The following is a 21,222-nucleotide window of genomic DNA, read 5'->3' on the forward strand; positions in this document are numbered from 1 at the left end:
ATTACTGTTACCTTTCATAGCAGTATTTGGGGACCTCAAAGACATGAGATCAGTGAAATACTAGAGAAAGATTCTCATGTCCTGAAGTTACACATGAAAAAACCACAAACATACTGTTGGTGACAAAACCAGGATGTATTATCACAATATTTTGTGTCTGATGTCGATTCAAACCAGTATAACAGTGAAGGACAAAAGAAGCAACCCTCTAAGTAAGTGTATCAATAAAAGCTCTATATCACTCACAAATTATAAAATAACAGAGCAAATTAGGACAGAAAATGTTCATTAACACTTTAGAAGTAGTTTTACATAAATTGTGTAAGATATTTTCAATAATTATTTAGGAATTGTGTCTAAACACTGCAGTCAGATTTGGGACTTGTTCTGTGGAACTGCTTAGTACATATAGCATGAGAAATGGCCCTACTTTGATTTATCCTTTTTAGATAAATCAGCCTTGAAGCAGTAATGCTGTAGTTTTGTTGCTTAAAGATACAAAACAGCGTTTGCAGGGAAAAGTGGCTTTTTTTGTAGCTGGTCCGTACGGGGGGGGGGGAAAAGTCCCGAGTGCAGCCCGGGCCACACAAAGGATCCGCCCGCCCCGCCATGGCCCGGGCCTGTGAGGGCGGGTGTCTCCCGCGCCTCTATTGGCGGAGCGAGCTAACAGGCACGGGAATGGACCAATGGCAGCCGGGATTTCAAATCGCTGACAGCGGACGCTGCGGACGCCATTGGCGGGGCGCGCGCGGGGTCCCGCCCGCGGGGAGCGGAGGGGCCCAGCGCAGGCGTTTAAAGATGGCGGCGGCGCGGAGTGCGGGACGGCGATCGTGAGGCGGCCGGACTCGCCCTCACTCGCAGCCCCGGCACAGGAGCGGCGGGGCCGCCGGGTATGGCCCAGGTGGGTGCGGGTCCCGAGGGGCGACGGGCAGGGCGGGCCTGCGCGAGCACCAACCCCTCCGCCCGACAGGCCGCGGCGCCAGCGGGCCCGCCGCGCTCCTGCCGCCTGCCCGGTGCGGCCCCCGGGCGCGGAGCCCAGAGGAGCCTCTCCCCGAGCACCGACATCCCATCGCTGGAACTGGAAGGTGCTGCCCTGCCCGGAGGGTATTGCCGTGCGGCGCTTCCCCTGCGCCCGGCCTGAGCGGCCTCTGCTCAGAGCTGGTGTTGTGTTTTATTTTGTTTAGGGCTTTTCTTTGGTTGTTTTGGTTTTGTGTTTTGGGTTGGTTTTTTTTTTTTTTTTCGTTTCCCGCCCACCCCCAGCCACCTCCCTACTCACCTCGCCGTGGGATTGTGTTCAGGATGGTGGAAGGGAAGGAAACGCCATGTCTGTACCCTCGGCACCTCCTCGGCCGGGGGTGATGGGGAGTATGGGCTCCGGCTGTTCCTGCACCGTGCCTCAGGTCCGTGTGTGTCTGTGGCAAAGGGAGGCACGGCGAGGGTTCTGTTCCCCCTTTGTACAGGAGACAGGAGCGTGTCTCGGCTCCTGGGCAAAGTTAGGAAGAGAAGGCACCAACGTGTGTGCGGGCGCACAGGGACTTTTTAGTTTTGGTACATTGAAGGTAATGGGGTGTCTCTGTAACTCTCAGGATTCTTTTTCATGTGTTCTTTCTATTAATAGCAAAATATCTCGTTCAGCCTCTGAAACGTTAATTCTCCCAGCTTTCTTCAGCTTTTTTTGGTTGGAAGCAGTTCGTTCTTTTGTAACTCCTTTCCTTAGGCTTCGAGTTTGCAGAGTTTGTTTGCCTGCTGAGACCTGAATAATCCAGGCGTTGCTCGACCATAAACTGGAATTGGGTGAACACATTCAGTTTCTTTATTCCGTTAGGTTGCGAGTTAGAGGTCTTGGAATCAGATCTTTTATTTTTGTGATTTGAGAAATTTTTCTGTCTGTTTAGGTAATTAAACTTAAGGGGTCCTATTTTTGATTCTGGATGAGGAGTTGGGTTGCTAGGGTTTTTGGGCAGCTCCTTTTGATCATTAGGGTTGTTTTGCTTTTTTAGAGAGAGAGAAGGGAATTTGGTTCCTTATGTGTGCTGTTCTTCTTTACGAGTAAGAAGCTTATATATAATGTGAAAAGAAAAATATATTTTCTCTTTTCTAGGCTCTGATTTTCACCTTTTTTTGTAAATCATTTTCTTGTCTTACATAATTAATCAAACCATCTAAACCCTGCCAGAAAACTGGTCAACCTCTAAAAGCAACCATTGTTTTGCCATTTCTGAGTGTGCCTTTCCAAAATTATCTAGTCTGTTCATTCTGAAATGGGATGAAGCTTTATGAACTAGAGAAGTTCTTGAGCCTTGTCTGTATTTGCCACTGATACTGTTATTGTTGGGCCCTGGCTGCATTTTCTTAAACTTCCTTGACGACTGACTTACACAAAGTGGTTGTTTCGTTCAGAATGTTTCTACTCTACAGCTGATAATGAGAAGAGATGAGTTCTTACATGTAGTAGTTCTCTTAAAAAGTATTTTGTTTTGGTGCTTCCTGTTCTGGTTTAAAGAAAATAAATTCAGTTTCTTCAGGTTTTGTTTTGGGTGGGGTTTTTTTTTTGTTTTTTGGTTTTTTTAGTAGTGGTGATAAATAGGATTAACTTATTTCTAGAGCTGTATGTATTGAAAAGACACACTAGGTATAATAAAAAGAAGGTAGATGACTGTGAGTGGGGAATTACTTCGAAAGGGGTTAATGGATCAGCACCAGAGTTGCCATTTGGGGCTGGAGGATGAGGAGGAGGACTTTGTATTTGGTTAGCAAATAAGGAGAGTTTGCTCTGAGCCACTCTTCCTTTTGGGGTCCACGGAATGTGAAGTAAGCAGTCTCTGACACAGTTTCTTTTCAAAAGTGACTTTTTGAAGAGAGAATTTGTGGTATGCTGTTCCTTGCTGCAGTTACAAGTATCTTTAAAGAAAATATGTTCTTTATTAAACTCATTACTAGACTGCTGACCTGCTGTAACTGAAGGGAATTTTTCTTTGAGTTTGGGCGATGCTGGTTACAAATTTTAAGATTCTGGTTGTTTCCTGCCTTGAAAAAAGATACCCCTTTCTCTGTGTATTTCTCTCCCATCCCTTTTCTGTCTGATTGTGGGAATGGGCAGTAGTACTTATTAAACAAAGTAGTTTTGTTTTTTTCCTTTCTGTCTTTAAAAGACATCTGTAAGACAACCAGGCTAAGATTACTCTGCTTTTGTTGGGACTTGTGCAGTTTGCTACATTACATTTATATGTCCCCCCCCGTATCTGTATTGTTGAGTTTACTTTGTGACATGAAACTTTTAAAAATGATCAGCTAAAATAAGAACAAGCAGTTAAAAATGTGGAAATTCCATGTGTTGGTGATCTGCAGAAAATGAGCTGTGCACTCATGTTTTCAGTGTTTTTTACTGCTTGGTGCAGCTGCCAATGGTGTTGTGTCTCCTTGGAACAAATCTGTATGGAAACTGTTGATGGAACTTGGTGGAGCCTTAGAGAATGAAACTGTTATTTCAGGACAATATATTTAAGAATGGCAATAGGCAAACTGACTCACGTTCAGATTTAACTTGGTCTGCTGAGCCTGTTTGTATGTGACAGTTATGTTCCCTTATCTTAGGCCCATTTGTTCCCTTGTCTAAGGCTGTTTGTAACCTACAAGCTCATCTAACTCATCCTTTTGCCTTTCTTCCCTTCTGTCTTTCCAAATACCTGATAGCTCAGTGGTTTTGTTGTTTTGGGTTTTTTTCCCAGACCCTGATATAAAGGGCATATTGTAATGTCAGCTGGCAGGGAAGTAGATGGGAATTGGACCTGTGTTCCTCTGCTTCTGCCTTGCTTTTTGTAGCTTATAGGCAGGCATTGTAGCCCATTGTAACTGTGGAGCTGCTGTTACCTATGATCAAAAGAGAAAAAACCCCTTGCAACAGTGTTGGAATAGTAACAAGCAGAGCTTTCTTTGGACGCTTCCAGGTGTCCCAGTGGTGATGGGCACACCCAGCGCTGGATTTCTACAATTAAAAGGTTAATTAATTAGGCTATCTAACAGGTACATCAGCAGGAGATTCAGTTGCCCCAGTAACCCACCCCTCGGTCAGCCCCTTGGAGTTGGTCCAATGGTTCTCTGTCCCACTTCTTATTATGTCTTATTGTAGGTCCCCTACTTAGAATAAGACTAAACAATATTTCAGGAATGTGTTTAGAAGGTCAGCTTATTGTTATAAAATCTAAGAGAAAGGGTAAGAAAAGTACTAGAGTTAGTTAAGGAGCTATATAATAGTAGTCTACAGAGCTACAAATATATGAAAAATGTATAAAAAAGCAAAAATCTTTTTGGCATCACTACCAGACTGTTATCTTACCCTAGGGATGTGGCAGGTTCATGGCTAGAAATGGGAAAAGCTCATTTGAACCCATCTTGGTCTATTACTTTTCCTGAGCACAGTGTGTGTACTGAGGAGCAGACAATCCCTGGTAGTGATTTGCTATTCATCGTTCAGCTATGCATCGTTTCACAGCCAGCAAGAAAGGGAAGACAACAAGAATTTGTTACCAGTGCTTGAATAGAATAACAAGACATCTTTCCTGCAAATAGCAGAGGTGTTGTTTCAGTGAGCCACCAAAGATGGGCAGGTAAAGGTTAAGTTCTTACGTTTTGACATTGGTGTTGTTAAAATACACTTGAGCATAGGAGCAGGACATGTATCAGGGATCTGGAAGCGGCATTCATGATCATGTGTTATGCTGTGTCAAAAATAAGTCTTTCTAGTTGGACCAGGTAGCTCCTCGAACACCAAGGAAGGCTTTGCTTGTTCAAATTCTAGAATGCTGATTTCAGTATTTCATTTCTGTGTGAACTACTTCTGCTTGCTCTTTTCAAGAGTCTTTAGAAGGCTTTTTAAGGTGGAAAAATGTGATGACTTGGGTGTTTCGTTTCCAGGAGTTGCTGAACTCATGCTGTGACTTTTGATTCTTTTGTTCAGAATTAAGACTTTAATGATTTACTGCGAAGAATTTAATAATTTGTCATTCACTTTTTTTTGCTTTTTTAATCTGGAGATGAGGAAGTTAATTATTAGACAAATATATTTCTAGGGGCGTTCTCTACAACATTGTATGTTTCAGAACCTGTTGAAAGATGAAGGAATTGTTCATTGCTAAGGTTGTTGTATGGTCATCTTGTAGGATTGAATGGATTTAAAGATAGAGAATTGCTTGTCTTATTGGTGAATGAGCCATTTTTCAATCTGAAAATGTGTTGGTATCAGAGAAGATGGGATTATTTTAAGAGTTCTTATCGGTCTTTTTCCTTAGTAATTTTATAATGCATGTCAAACTCGGCATGTTGGATGTGTCACAGTTTTGAGTATGATCAAAAAACCCCACACACATCAAAAAACCACCACAAAATATGAGAACTCCTCTGCTGCCCCAGCAAAATTTGCTTTGTTGCCAAATTAGAGATTGCGCTGTTATGTATTACGCTTTCTTCCAGCTTCCAGGTAGGTAACTTCTGTATGTTGCTGAATTTTAATTGATCCTGTTATACCTTCTGATTCCCCGCTTCGTGCCTTGCCCCAGCTGGTGTTTGGATGTTGCTGTTGGTTTGTTCTGCCAGGGCTGGTGTAGAGGTGCATGAGAGAATTACACTTGGTTTCTCTAAGTCCCTCATGACAACGCAGATCTTCTGCCCTGTTGCCTGCAGTGTTACACAGCAACAGGAAAGATCTTGGAGCTTGTCTTTCCAGAATACTTGGGTAGACATTCTCTGCCAGCTGGGAATGCTTCGAACAGAGCAGACTCAGCCAGCTGACTGGCTGGGGCAGAGTGACAGTGCTTTGTTTCTAGCTTGTAGGATGATTTAAGCCTAGTTCAGTCTGGCATGGAGGGACTTGGAGAAACCAAAATAAGCAGGTAAGAAATGATCCTTCCTTTCCCTAGGTGCTTATGGTCCAGCACAGATGACAAAAGTATAATTGAAGATGCCATCATAGACATGGTAGAAAGAACCACCTAATGTGAAAAATAAACCCTAAACAAACACACCCTATCCTCTGTAAAATTTCCTAGAGGAATTGAATACTTTTTCCGAGTTAAATTCCCTAAAACAGTGGCTTCTAAATACCTTCCAAAATTAATTTGAGCTGTAATGCTATGTATCTGGACCTGAATTCTTTGGACATAAAGAGTAAATAGTTCCATAATAGTGCAAAATACAAGATCAAATGTCTAATATCTGGTTATCTAGAGAGTAATTTTCTGTGAGATTTTAGTAAATTGTGAGATTTCAAAAACAGCTGATAACTTAAACTTTGAAAAGCCATGACCATAGTCTTTAAAATCTTGTTGGTTTTGCAGATTGTCTTAAACTGTAAACTAATTAGCCTTTCTGCTGTGTGGGTAAGTATGGCTTGAATACCAGGTTGTTTCAAATTATGGGAAAAATCCCCCAAAATGCACAGTTTTTAGTCTGTCATGGTTAATGCCCTGCCTGCTAACCAAGCAGAGATAGTCAACTAATTATAAAGGCAACTGTTTTAGCAAATTCTTGTGCTGGTGTACAGCTCAAGCAGTTAAACCACTCTAGTTTCAGCCTCATCCAAGATGGTATCTGGGTACCCTGCTTTTCTCACTGTGTCACTCTTCTACTTGAAATTTATGCTGGAAGGAGTGACTTGTTTTCTTTCTGCCTGGGATACTATTTCCATTTTTTTCCTGTGACAAAAGTCTTTTTTTGTTTGTTTCCTCTTGTAGGTGGAAAGAAGAAAAGGAGACCAGCTTGTCCAGTGAAGATGCACTCTTAGTCTTCAGCTATTTAAGCTGAATGCATTGTGATTTCCAATAATTGAGACAGTGATTCTGAAAGCTGTCTACATTAATGAAAAGAACAATGTAGTCAGCTTAACTGAATCATCAGTGTTGCATATTGAATAGAACATGATAAACCAATCCTGATGGACTTATGCATGTTAGGAATATAGAGATAAACATTTATTAAAGCATTGTTTTTTTTAAAACAGTAGTTTTAAAAATGGAGAACTATGAAAATGTACCACCCCTCCCTAAAGAACCTGCAAGAGAAATGAATGTGGAGAATCACACTTGTCCCCCACCTCTGCCGCCCAACGAACAGCCTCCACCACCTCCCCTGCAAACGTCCAGTGACGCAGAGGTAATGGACGTTGGCTCTGGTGGTGATGGACAGTCAGATACCCCTGCTGGGGACACGCACAGTCTCTGCAGAACACAGCTGCTCACAAAGGGATCTGCCTGCTACAAAAGTCGTCTTATCATAGACCCCAAGAGTAGTGACCAAAGCCCGAGAACTGCTCGTCATGCACCGTCAGTTCGAAAGTTCACCCCAGATCTTAAGTTACTGAAGGATGTGAAGATTAGTGTTAGCTTTACAGAAAGCTGCAAAAGCAAAGATAGGAAAGTTCTGTACACTGGAGTTGAGCAGGATTATAAGGCAGATACAGAGTTTGGTATTAATAATGTCAATGGGGATTTGCATGTTTGTCCTTTCGGTGGTAGTAATGGTAAAGCTGTAGGGCTAGGGGGTGAAAGTGATGACAAGAAGGATGATGAAAATGATATTGATCAGGAAAAGAGAGTGGAATTTGCAGTTCTGGATGAGCTAGAAGACTTTACCGACAATTTGATGGAAATAGATGAAGAAGGAGGAGGGTTCACATCTAAAGCAATCGTTCAAAGAGATAAAGTGGATGAAGAAACCTTGAATTTCTCATATGAGGTAAGTAAATCCACAGGTCTTTGCTGGGTAAGAGGTTTCCAAGTGGCTAGAAAAAAATATACAAAGAAACAATCTCTTCTCAAAGTGTGCAGTACATGAGTCAAAACGGCAGAATTTTCAGAGACAGAGCTTTGGCTGAGAACTTCTGTAAACTATTCTAGTCAAACTTCTGAGTTGTGTGGCAGCTTGTATAGTTTTCTGTAAAAACAGTATTTAAAAGTCTTCTCACACAATTACAGTTCACTTTATCATGTAGATTCTAGTTCTCACGAACTTATTTTCTTATTTTTCAGTCTTTTTACTGGAATCATTGGAAATTTCTAGTTTCTCTCTGTATGGAAGTGCATATCAAAAATGTCTGCTTTCTCTTTGCAAGGGAAAAGGGAGGTTGGTAGACCCAGAAGGATAGTGTCTGATGAAGTCTCTTTCAGGATGACTTTGATAATGATGTGGATGCTCTGCTGGAAGAGGGTCTTCGAGCACCCAAAACAAGGAGACTAGATAATGAGAAATACGGTGGTGAAAGTGATCACCAGTCTGATGGAGAGACAAGTGTTCAGCCAATGATGACCAAAATTAAAACTGTACTGAAGAGTAAGTTAACGTGCATTTAATAACTGTAGATCCTGTGTGTGGCTTGTGTCTGTAGGACGAAAGTATAATCAACAAGCAAAGTGTGGGATAGCAATTTGTGTGAAATTGTTAATGTGTTGGAGAATTTTATTGTTGGGAGGCTTCTTACTGTGGAATATGATTTTTCACATTCTTAAACAGTGAAGTTGATTTTTGCTTTTGATCTGTTGTATGTAATAAGAATATATTTTAGTGCGTTTTTGTGATTGTGAAAAATAATGAAGAGTGTTACCTCAGTGGTGGGGAGGTGAACAAGGGTGATCTGGGGTTTTTGTCTCTGGTCCTTCTGGTCTTTTTCCTGCTTCAATTACATAACTTCTGCTGTTGAAATTGCTGCATGTGAGGTCTCTATGCATGCAATCTAGATTAAAAATAATAACTAGAAAAGTCAGTGGCTGACGTTTCTCCAATTTCATTGTATTAATGTCAGAAACTACTAATAAAGAGCTGAGAACACAAACCCATCCAGAAGAATGTAACTGAAAATCCTCTGAATTAGAATTAAAATTTAAACACATACTTGTGGAGTATTTTACAGCTTCACTATATTCTAAAATAAAAAAACAAATAACTTTTTGCTCCAAAATTGTATAGTAACAGAGATTGCTGAAAGCTTCCTGTCAAAGATGAATGGTCTCTGATTTGTAATTTAGAGAGACATGAGTCCTTGGCTTAGAGATAAGCTATTTTCTGGCTGTTTGGGTCTGTGAATCTGGTGGTTTCTCGATGCAAATTTATTCCTGAGTGTCAAGTGAAAAATTTTTAATGGAAAATGAAGTTGTTTCTGAAGCGAGTATGACTTTTCCAGTAGATACTGGTGCTTGTGATAAGTAGAAAAAGACTAAAGAAAAGAGAATTCAATGATGAAACAAACAAATCAGTCTATATAAAAACTACTGCTACTATTGCCTTTAGTTGAGAACGTCATGGAATCTGTGATTTTGCAGGATTTAGTCTGGGTTAGGAGCACATACCTTGTTATTAAAACAACATCTCTCTACAAAACACTTTTAATCTTGTTTCAGTGCCATTTTATTCTTTGGGACAGAAAAAAAAAATAAATAAAAACCTGGCTTTTATTTCTATTCTTCTGAGCAGTCTATCCAAGTTTAAAGCCATTATTTGCTTTAAAGGTCGTGGCCGCCCTCCTACAGAACCTTTGCCAGATGGATGGATCATGACATTCCATAACTCGGGCATTCCTGTATATCTGCACAGAGAATCTAGAGTTGTTACCTGGTCTAGACCTTATTTTTTGGGAACAGGAAGCATAAGGGTGAGAGCTGTCAATTACTTAAATACTTACTAAAATTAAAAAAATTAGGTATGTTCATGCAAGCAGTTGGATATTTTTCTACTTTGGCAGGCTTGTTTCCAGTATTAGAATTAAGATCCTTGAAAAGTAAACTCTTTTGTTCCTGAAAATCTGATATGATTTTCTTAGGTGCTTTGTTTTTCTGTTTGGGCAGTTAAAGTGAATGAGATGATCTTGTTTGGTGCCTTCACTTTTCTAGTATGGCTGCAAAATCAAGGGTTTATTGCACCATGAAAAATATATAGGGATCATTTCTTTGTAAATATAAACTAATCTGAGCTGTGGCTTGTGGTCCACATTTGCAGAAGTAAGGATATGACATTCATGAACCCAAGGAATCTGCAGAAATTTGATTTAATGCCATGGGCTTATGCCCCAGGAAAGCTCAATGGATTTTATGAAAGCATGTAGTATTTGCATATAGCTGAACAGACTGTAGTCTGGATCTAAACGTGTGGGTTTGTATCAGTGTTACACAGTGTGAAGATCCTACAGGAGTGGCCCTGCTCAGCTCTTGAGTAGAATGACTTTGTTGACTGAAGAGGAGCTTGAGCCTAGACTGAATAAATCTTGGTTGCATCTTTTGGGTTGGAGTTTTGCTTTTGGTGACCTTGAGATACTGAAACCTTCTGTATTATTTTATATTTGCAGAAACATGATCCTCCCCTTAGTAGCATTCCCTGCTTTCATTACAAAAAAATGAAGGAAAATGAGGAAAGGGAACAAAACAATGACATAACCCCTAATGGGGAAGTATCACCTGTAAAGCACCTAGATAAATCCTCAGAACTGGACTGCCAAACAGAAGAACCAGATTCCACTGCTGCTGATTCTGGGCCTTTAGATGACAAAGACCCCTCTGGGGGAGATGCAGCACAAGGAGCTTTGGGACAAGTTAAGGCCAAAGTTGAAGTATGTAAAGATGAATCTGTAGGTATGTATGGGAAGTGAAGTCTTTTCTTGACTTGAGCTGGGTAATGGCATTTGGGAAGTTTTGGCTACTGAATTGTAATCTTGCCCAAAGCTCTGAGAGTCCACATGGAAAAGTTTTACTGAAAAACGTGAACATTTTGGTAGTTTAGTCCTGTAGACTTTATCTCCATTTAAGAATCAGTTATGTCAGTGCTGTTGTCAGTTGTTTGTGTGACTTCTGCAAATAGGCTTTTCTATGCACCCTCTGTATTGGCTGAGTTGTATCTATTTTCAGGATGGTCTCTTAAGATAAATTATGTAGTTAAACTATATTTGTATTTGCACAAGTCTAGCAGACTAAGTCATGCAAATACAATTGCACTCCTACAAAGGGGTGATATGCTTCATTATTTTATTTATGCAAATCTGATAGCCTTTACACAAAGTTGTTGAGAGACATCATGCCAAAATCACCACCCAGCAGAGATGAACTTGTGAGAGGAAGCTCATGTGTTAATTACCACATCTGCATACCTGAGAGTCCCATCCATGTAAATTTCTGCTGCTCAGAATATTGGTATGGATCATAGGCTACATTTGTCTTTGTAGTGCTCAGACAGAAAACTTGTTTTCATTACATATGTCATGTCCAGTCCAAAAACCATGCCAAAAGATGTAAAAAAATATCCCAAATCATCAATATGTAGCAGCAAAATTAAAGTCAGTAAGCACTTATTTTTTTTACATGAAGTTCACCTGTCTATCTCTCTCTTTAAATAGGATCTGTTCTGTATTACTGAAAAAGATACTGAGTGATCAAGTGTAAGCGTGACTTGCATTTGGAATCCCTTGTGGAAGGAAGCAAGATCAGCAGCTTGCTTTTGTTTGTTTACATCTGTGGATGCTACTCTTTATTTTTGCTGATTATATCTGCAGAATATCCTATAAAGGAGAAGCAGCTGTACTACAAGGGGCGATCTTTTAGTACTCTGTATGTGGATTTAATGTGTTAAATTCTGCATAGAGGCTGCAGATACTCATGGAGTTCATGGAGCATCACTGTACAGTGTTTCATGGTACACTGCATAATAAGTAGGCAGCAACAGTTGGGTTTGGCTTCAGGGAACTGAGGCTGAAAGCATAACTACTGTACTCACTGTGTATCTTGCTTCAGGTAAAGGGAAGGTGGTTAGATGTTGAAGCAGAACAATTACTGTCTTTTGTTGCAAATTGTGTTGGGTATTAATGTTGGTTAGGGATTAGTAAAATTATCAAGTGGCAGAACAAAATGGTGGTTTTTTTAATTTTGTTTTCTGGTTTGCACAAACATTTTGCATTTGATCCTATAGCGAGAAAACTTACAATTATTTCTGTTAGTCCAAAACAGCATCTTAACCTTTTGCTCCTAGTCTAAGAAAATAATTATAGCACGTTTAAAACAGTGGAAATGGAGAACCTAATGCTTGTTCAGTGGTAGAGAGAGTAACTTGATTGTGTTTCTCAGATCTGGAAGATTTTAGGCGCTATCTTGAGAAGCGTTTTGACTTTGAACAAGTGACTGTAAAGAAATTCCGGACCTGGGCCGAGCGACGCCAATTCAACCGGGAGATGAAGCGGAAGCAGGCGGAGTCCGAGCGGCCCATCCTGCCGGCCAACCAGAAACTCATCACCCTGTCTGTGCAGGATGCACCCATAAAGAAAGGTTAGCTGATCTACCTGGAGTTCAAATAGTCTTTATTGAAGACTAATTGCAGTTCTAAGCTTGACTGAAAGTAAAAAAAATCCTGTAATAAGGCCACTTTATTCCTGATCCAGTATTCTGTGTTCTTTGACCCATCATATATTACATGGTAAAGAAAAAATACTGTCAAAATATACTTCCTATTATAAAGACCAATTTCTAAACAAGAATATTTTTGTTTAAGGTTACAGTCCTGGTAAGTGATGACTACCTTCAGCTCTTTTTAATGCTGAGTGTTGCCTAGTATTGATTTATTTGTAACAGAAATGATCTTTCAAAGACTGGAACTAATTAGCTTCTTCCCTTCTTTCTGTCATTTTTGCAGAGTTTGTCATTAATCCCAATGGGAAGTCTGAAGTTTGCATCTTGCATGAATATATGCAACGAGTCCTAAAGGTTCGCCCTGTTTACAATTTCTTTGAATGTGGTAAGTCTGTTTTCTTCAACAACTGTATCCTGATTTTGATGCTTAATCAAGAATCCAAAAGTATTGCATATATGGAAGATATAACTGGAATCAAGTTAATATTGGGGTTTTCTTTCCTTAAGTGGTATAATATATGTTCCACTCATTCTTGCTTTTGCTGTTTGGGGGTTTTTTTAGAGGGTATCTTATAATCATTCAGAATTACATTATTCCTGGGTATGCATTACATAATACAACTGAATTTCCAATATCAAAATGTGTAGCTCTTGTATACACACCATGATGCAAAAACTTTGGAATTAATATTTGAATTCTGGCAGATTACCAGTGATCTCTTAAAATCTGTAAGTTCTTTATTTGGAAGAATGATGTATATGGTGGTAAGTCTGTTAATGGAAAACTGTTAATAAAACAATTTTTCAGTCTTCGTGAGGAATAAACCATTTTCATTCCTCTTCAAGTTGAAATTAAGAAAACAAATCTTGATAGTGGTGATATTTCATATACATTGGGAGTTCCAAAAAGCTTTCTTTTCTTTCCTTCTCCATTTCCAGAGAACCCAAGTGAACCTTTTGGAGCCTCAGTGATTATTGATGGAGTAACTTACGGGGCAGGAACTGCCAGCAGCAAAAAACTTGCCAAGAATAAAGCTGGTAATGTTTTTTTCTTTCTCAGTGCCAACTGCTGAATTGTTGATCTATTTGCTTCTTGTACCATTCTGGGGTTCTGAGGGCCATAGTGATACAGTACAAGGGTTTTGCTGTAAGAACTAGGGGATGATAACTCTTTATTTTTAGGTCTTAAAGGCTCTATATCACTTCTAAAATGAGACTGGAATATTTTTCCTTTTGTAGGCACTTATAAAAAGTAGTTTCTTCTTATTTTAATTAATTACGAGACTTCAATTATCAGGTTGAACAAGTAGAACTTTTTTTCCCTTGGAAAGTGTAAGTGAATACATTTCTTACCAGAAAAAAATACCTGTCAATTTCTAGAGGAGATATTTTTGTTCAAAATAAACCTAATCAAAATGTTTAATCACTCTCTGCAGCTCGAGCTACACTGGAAATCCTTATTCCTGACTTTGTTAAACAGACCTCTGAGGAGAAGCCCAAAGACAGTCAAGAACTTGAGGTACTGAGCTCATGCTTCCTGGCTGGTGTCATTTGAGTTTGGTTTTTAAAACACTGCACATTTAATATCAGAAAGTTACTTAAAATTAATAAGATTGTTTTCTCAGTCAAATGGAAATATAAAATCCTTCATTTAGAGCAAGACTTATGGCTAAGAAAATACTTTTTTTTTTCCTATCGGAATAGATCAGTAAATTTGCTCTGATTCAGGGAACTGCTGTCTTCATTGACACATCAGGTCACTTACTGAAGACCTGAGATGTTGCAAGGTACCAGACTGCCTGTACTGCCCTACCTTCCCGAGTCCTCTGGCTGATACCAGTAAAGGTTCAGAGCTAGATGCTGTTTGGTTTTGTGTGTCAATCTTAGGACACCAAGTAAGAAGTAAAAGTGCTCAGGCTTCTGAGATGTTTTTATTACCACATAGTGAAATCTCATAGTTTAGGCAGTGACATTTGAGTAAATCAAAGGAAAAATTTCTTTAAGAGGAGAGTTGTGCTATATGCTCAGGTACTGGGAGAATTAAATAGCTCATTGATCAATGATACCATCAGTAAGGAGTAAAGGAAAAATCAGTGATCAGCCTGAAAGGAATGTTTTCTAAAATGAAGTTATATACAGAATGAGTTATTTGTACCCTTGCTTTAACATAGAACTGTATTGTATGCCATGCACTACTGAAATGGTCATTAAGGAAATGCAGACAATTTTTTCCATTCTTTTAAAATAAAATACCAAATGTGCCAATAGCTGTTTGGTTTTCTTTTATTAAACCACAGCATTTTGATAAAGCTTCATATTTAGTTAAATAAAGTAACCTTGTCCTCGAGGGAGAAATTATGATAAAGAGTTTATAAGATTGTAGTTTTTATGTACATATTGAATAATGTAAGATTGGAGTTAAAATTTGTCTGCAAATGTATGATTAGGTGTGACAGTTTTAATAATGTTGCTTTTCATCCATTATGGATTTTAAAACACTTTTTAAAGTATTAAGCACAGAGCAACAGAATTTTTTGAGTATAGCAAAACAGAAGTTAGGGTTAAGGACATCATTAGGGTTTTCTTTGCACAAAGCACAATAACCCTTTTCAATTCCTTTGCAGTATTTTAACCATATCAGTATTGAGGACTCACGGGTATATGAACTCACCAGTAAAGCTGGACTCTTGTCTCCATATCAGATTCTCCATGAGTGCCTTAAAAGGTAAGGCTGCAGCATGAGGACCCCTGTGTGGTGTGAGGTGTTGCTGTTTGCTTGTTTCTGGTGTTTGTCAGTGACCCTGCCTGAGCTCCTGTGCTCCCTGGGCCTGGGAGAGACGTGGTGGGGACTGACCTGGTTAATGCCGAGTCCTCTCTAATTCATATTTGCTGTTCATGCCTCTTTGGAGATCAGGATGTAGTTACTGGAGAAATGTATGTTGTTTCTTTCATACAGGGTTGCTTTTTCGTTTGACTCAAGTTACTGATCAAAAAAGATCTCTTTGTTAATTAATGTATTGACATTTGTTATTAATATATCTAATGTCATTGCAATGACTATCCAAGATGATAAACTGCAACCGCTTCACTTGTTTGTCATTTTGCTTAATATGTGATCTTGATTGTGTTTGTGCTTAAGAAACCACGGAATGGGTGATACATCCATAAAGTTTGAAGTGATTCCTGGGAAAAATCAGAAGAGTGAATATGTCATGACTTGTGGCAAGCACACAGTGCGAGGCTGGTGTAAGTACAATAATTGGTGTGACCTCTGAATCTCCCTTTCTCTCTTCCTGTTCTCCTTTGCTGTCCGTTCTGAGGGTGCTTGTTCAGCCACCAAGTTTGTTACGTGCTTATCCTGCTCTGCTCTGGTATCTCAGTTATGACTAACACAAGTGAATATTTGCGGCTGTCTCATTAGACAGTGTGCTGGTATTGACACACTTCCATGGTTATTCTTACAGGCAAAAATAAAAGAGTGGGGAAGCAATTGGCGTCTCAGAAAATCCTTCAGCTACTGCATCCACATGTGAAAAATTGGGGCTCTCTCTTGCGAATGTATGGCAGAGAGAATAGCAAGCTGGTTAAACAGGTGAGCATGCTTTTGTTTGAGTATAACCTACCCTGTGACTGGAGTTTTGCTTTTGGATTTTTCTGGATTTGTAAATTTAGTTACAACAAAACTTTAAGGTGCCTGGATTTCATTGACAGTAATAATTGTGTTAATCTTGCATCTTCCAGGTCAAAATTAAAGAACCTATTTAACTAACTCGTGGAAGTAGATGTTCCTACTTAAGGAAGTCCAACTAACTACAGAAGTACTACAGAATAAACTTTGCTCCATGTACATTAATTTTTTTTTCATAAAGTTGATCAGTTGTTGCTTATGATTCTATTGAATAGGAAACCTCTGATAGAAGTGTGATAGAACTTCAGCAGTATGCCAAAAAGAACAAGCCAAATCTGCACATCCTGAATAAGTTACAGGAGGAAATGAAAAAACTGGCACAGGAAAGAGTGAGTATACATTCTTATGTATTTACAAACAGCATGAATGTCATGGGTCACTTGTACCAATGATCAGATTTTTTTTTTTTTTGCTTATTTTACACAGTATTTCAAGTAGAGAGAGCTCTTCAGAATTTGATTAGGGTCTACTTCTGGGGAGACTTTCATCCTCTCTTCTAAACTGGCTTATAACTTGATTGTACCTACTTCAGTACATTTATTTTTAACATTAGCCCTAGTTAGCCTCTTGCAACAATTCACACAAGTTTGGCTAAAATTGTTCAGAATTTTAACTGTTTCAGGATTCTCTTCTCTTTGTGACTGTGGTGGGGGTCGTTTTGTATTTTTTAGGAGGAAACCCGAAAGAAACCCAAGATGACAATAGTGGAATCGGCTCAACCTGGTAGTGAACCTCTCTGTACTGTTGATGTGTAATGAGAAAATGTACAAGTGGGGAGCAATAACACAAATGGAGGAACTAGATTTTCAACAATTATTTAAAAATTGTTTGCTGCAGAATGCAAGATAACTTTTAAAATCCAAGCTGCTTCAGTAATGCATTGTTCTTTTTGCATCATCAGGGCAATATTACTTTTTCCTAGTTTCTTTTTCTTTGGTTTTTTTTTTTTCTTGTTTAATACCTCTGAGATACGTATGTTTAAAGAATTGATCATAAAGATCTCTACTGGGGCAAATGCACAGAGGACAGGCATGTTCACACAGGATAAAACCAATCAAGCACTTTCTCCTGGAAAGCCATCCATGTTGTTTGAAATGGATGTATTTTAAGTATGAAATTCAGAATATCTATGTACAGGTTGAAGCTGATATTATATATATACACATTCATATATATGTATATATAAAAGAAATATATGTACATCTTCTTGTATGAACATGCCTAAAACTATTTTTGTGAAAAGTTTTGTTGCATTTCAGCACATAATAATATGCACTGATAAGACACTTTGGTGACAAATACAGGAAAGTGATGAGCAATGTTTCTAATGCCATAGAATTAGGCCAGTAATGCTGTTTCTTTTTGTTTTGTTTCTTGTCTCCTGCCAGGCTTAGTTATTTGAGATTACAAGATGCAGATTTTGTTATTACTTGAAAAGAACAAGAATACCTGGTAGTGTTAAGAGTAACAGGTTGGAGATTCAAAATTACCGGGGTTTATTTTAAATGAAAAGAGCCTGTGTTAGTTTATGGATCAGTTGAACAGGGAAAATATGGCCCCACATATATGATTAAAATAAAAACTGTAATTTGAAAGGCTGTTTTCAAAGCTTGGAGCCAAAATGCAGCTGATGATGGTTGATAGCCTGAAAATATTTTGCCAATGACTTTCCACTCCCTTTTCCCAGCAATAAAACAATTTCTCATTTGTTTGGTGTCAGATTGCATCTGACTTGTTAAGTCTTAATTAATTTGCACCATAAAAGCAAAGAATTTAGAAAAAAAATCAACACAACCCTTAAGTCTGACTGCAGCAATTTAGGGTTTTTTAAGAAGTTTTTGTTTTTACTTTTTTTAATTACATTTTCAGTTTTTAAAGAAAGTGTGTAATTTCTGCAAGGAAAATTAGAATGTAGATTTGGAATATGACATAGAACAATAAGTAGAATGAGACCATAACCTGTTATAAATAAGAAAATCACAAATATGCAACTAGTCTAAAATACAATCCTGGCTAACAGGCAGTACTCACTGTGTCATCTGAGGCTTTATTAAGCCAAGCACAGAAGAAATAGTGTGGCAGTCTGCTCTGTGGGTTTCATCCTTCATACAGGATTCACTGGGTGACTGCAGTTAAGTCTTCTCTTGGAACCATTTTTTGGTTTGGTCTTTAAGAAGAGTGTGAAAACCAAGCTAGTGGCAGGGCTGCAGTGATTTATCCAGGAGCTGCACTGCTCCATTTTTACACTCCTGCTCCTGTTGGGAATAAAAGGTCAGTTCTCTGTACCTGCTGCAGCTCCTGGTACTTATGTTGACAGGAATCTGGGGGCTTGAGGGTTTTTTTTGGTTTTGTTTTGGTTTTATTCTGATTTTGATGTGGTTTTGTTTTTTAATTTACCATGTTACATAGAGAGTGCTGCAGTATATTGAATTTAGTGCCTACTGGATTTAAAATGTTGGCATCAGTATTGTAAGACCTTCTTTTAACATTACATGTTACTTTGGAAATACGTGGATTTTAATTTGTAGTTCAAACTAACATTCTCTAATGTGTTGCATATAATGTATGAGGTTAAACAGGAGGAGTCATGGAGTCTTACCTGTTTGTGTTTAAATGATACGCTTGGAGGTCTCTGCAAATATGAATCCACCCAGTTTTTATTATTATATTTAGCTTTTTAGTTCCATGAGTTGTAATCCTGTTACAACAGGATACGGGTAGTTGGAAGACAGTATATAAACTATTATTTAAAGAAGTGGCCTGTCTTAAAAAAAAAAAAAAAAAGACAAAAAAAAAACCACTGCCTCTGCTTTTTTTTGTATAGCTTTAATAAATCTCCATCTTTTGAAGGGTATATATAATATTGGTGCAGTAGTGACAAACAGTGATTGCTGTTTGTCTCTTTTTGTTGTTTTTTTATTGGGACTTTTCTGTTTGTTTTCATAAAGACAGGGCTTTTATCTATGCCTAAATGTATTACTCTTAGATAGGTTTTATTTCAGCTTGTGTTTTCAGCAGAAAAATCTGTACTTGGATGGCACTGTAAAAGACAAATCACCCTTGTAGATCTTTTTTATTTTTCTGAAATCAGAATGTCAATGCATTTGCAGGTCACCTGCAGAATATCCATAGATGCCTCACTTACCAATTTGTTTTCATTAATTTTAAGAGGATTGCTGTATTACCTCAGTCTGCCACTATCAGAATCACAAGGTGACCATTGCCCTTAATTAAAACATCCAGAGATTTCATTGTGAACCAAAGCCTAGAACGTATATTATGCATTCTAAACAAAAACAAACAAAAAAAGATGGTATTAGACCTTGCTGCAGCCTTTAACTGGAGAGATGTCCAGAAAATAGCGCAATAACTGCTGGAACAAACAACGTAACTGCTGTTTATGTCATTGTGAAGTATTCTTGTGTTTTAATGTTTACTATTGTTTGGAGTGTAACAGTCTTGCATTTGCACATAAGCACGAGCTGCTGTGATAGAGGATAGATCATTGCATTAACTTCAGCTTCTGCATGAACACTTACAGTGTGATTCAAGATGTATCCTAAACTTGTCTTGTAACTCTTGTGTGTTTTCTAGGTAATCGGCTGTAAAGGTTTAGATCTGATTGTATGAATGCATAAAACTGCTGCTTTTGTCACTGATACTTGTTATTTATCCCCTCTATATCCAGAGGAAGATGGGTATTTTTATAGGGATGGAGTGTATTTTTAAGAACTGTTCCATCCTTTGGGGATTAGACAGTTTTTGCTTTGCATATGATGTGCTTCTTGACAAAAGTGTGGTATATTGACTTCAAGGATTAAATTCGTGTGCATTCAAATCTTCATGGTACTGACGGAAAACTTACTGTGACTTCCGGTGACTAGTCAGATGCTACCTACTGAAACACCAGTCATCAGCTTTTTTTACCATATTTATTAGACAAAACTGATGAATTAGTTGGGTACTCAGAAGTTTGGAAAGACTATTATGCATAACCTTAACTGTTGTATGTAAACTTCCATTCTCCTGTGATGCTGTTAGGCTTTATACAAATATATTTGTAATGTCCAAGTATTTAAAAGCATCATGATTATCTTACTAATTCCCTAAACTGTACTTTGGTTCTGGAATGAAATTCAGGAAGTGATAGCCTCCTAACTTTCTGTGGGAAGAAACGTGAAGTGCAAGAAGCCATGCTGTTATTAACCAAATAAAATTATCAATGACAGTATTTCAAAGTGTATCTGCGAAAGCGGGAAAACAAAACAAAGTTCATCCTTATTGTCCCAGCAGGTAACAATGGTTGCTGTTTGAGTTGTGTTGGGTGCAGTTGCTTAGTGCCAGTGCTAAATTGGTACAACTATAAAGCCTCATTTTCACTGAGCCTCTGCTTGCTTTTTTTCTGCACAATCATGTAATCCTCTGTGTTCGGTCTTTGAGTACTACATGTGTATTTTTCAGACAATTAGTTTCGAGCAATAAAGTTTGATATTATAAAATGTGCCAGTGTGACCAGTATTATGATAGCTTAAGCATATCTAGAGAAAGGAACTCTTATTCCTCAAGTCCTGTAGGTATCTTTAAAGAGAAATTAGATCAGTGCAGGCTCATTGGTTATGAAAATACTGAATCCCTTTTTCTGTGAGGAATTGAATGTTTACATGGTTAAACACTTGGAATGAAATTAAGTTCCTTTTTAAAAATTGGGATTTGTATTTTTACTTAAACGGTGTCAAGGTTGGAAATGTTACACCCGAAGTGCTGGTTTTGGTACCTGTTGTCACTGGAAAGGTGGGGTATCAGCACAACTGTGGGCTGTAGTAGAATTTTGTTGTTGTTGTTGGACCATATTAAATGTATATTGGAAGTATGTTCAGTAAGTTGAGATTTAAGATGGTCTTGCTGTCTGTTCTGTAGCATGGATCACAGTCCATTAAATGGTAGCTCCTGAGTGTCTGGCTGCAGTGTGAGTCCTGACAAGAGAGCACCTTGTGCAAGCGTGGGAGTCTCAGCCAGGTTTGATTTCACCCCCAGCAGATGCACTGGCAGTGCAGCGTGAGGTGCTGGTGTCTGTACACTTCATTTCTGGCTGTCAGGTTTCAGTGGTGAGGGCCTGGCTCAAGCAAAGTCACCTCAGCTTTAGTAGTGTGGTGTAGGTACTTA

At 38.6% G+C, this 21,222-nt stretch overlaps 1 protein-coding gene across 1 annotated transcript; it reads left to right on the forward strand.

The window, feature by feature from the left end:
* The first annotated feature begins 761 nt into the window (after positions 1 to 761).
* On the forward strand, positions 762 to 20,560 carry DGCR8 (DGCR8 microprocessor complex subunit). Its single transcript, XM_032128308.1, has 14 exons — positions 762 to 901; positions 6,729 to 7,728; positions 8,160 to 8,322; positions 9,495 to 9,637; positions 10,328 to 10,610; positions 12,093 to 12,290; positions 12,655 to 12,756; positions 13,311 to 13,409; positions 13,808 to 13,890; positions 14,996 to 15,096; positions 15,511 to 15,617; positions 15,836 to 15,963; positions 16,275 to 16,388; positions 16,731 to 20,560. The coding sequence occupies exons 2-14, from the start codon at positions 7,006 to 7,008 to the stop codon at positions 16,812 to 16,814; spliced, it is 2,328 nt and encodes a 775-aa protein (XP_031984199.1). The 5' UTR covers positions 762 to 901; positions 6,729 to 7,005; the 3' UTR covers positions 16,815 to 20,560.
* Positions 20,561 to 21,222: the final 662 nt, after the last annotated feature.

Source organism: Corvus moneduloides, chromosome 18, assembly GCF_009650955.1.
Source record: "Corvus moneduloides isolate bCorMon1 chromosome 18, bCorMon1.pri, whole genome shotgun sequence".
Lineage (NCBI taxonomy): Eukaryota > Metazoa > Chordata > Aves > Passeriformes > Corvidae > Corvus > Corvus moneduloides.

Bases quoted from the DNA above. Each gene is read 5' to 3' on its own strand.
- DGCR8 (XM_032128308.1), top strand. From the start codon at position 7,006: ATGGAGAACTATGAAAATGTACCACCCCTCCCTAAAGAACCTGCAAGA. The intron at 10,611-12,092 runs GTATGTATGGGA...TGTGTTTCTCAG, and splicing joins ATGTAAAGATGAATCTGTAG to ATCTGGAAGATTTTAGGCGC. The intron at 13,891-14,995 runs GTACTGAGCTCA...ATTCCTTTGCAG, and splicing joins AAGACAGTCAAGAACTTGAG to TATTTTAACCATATCAGTAT.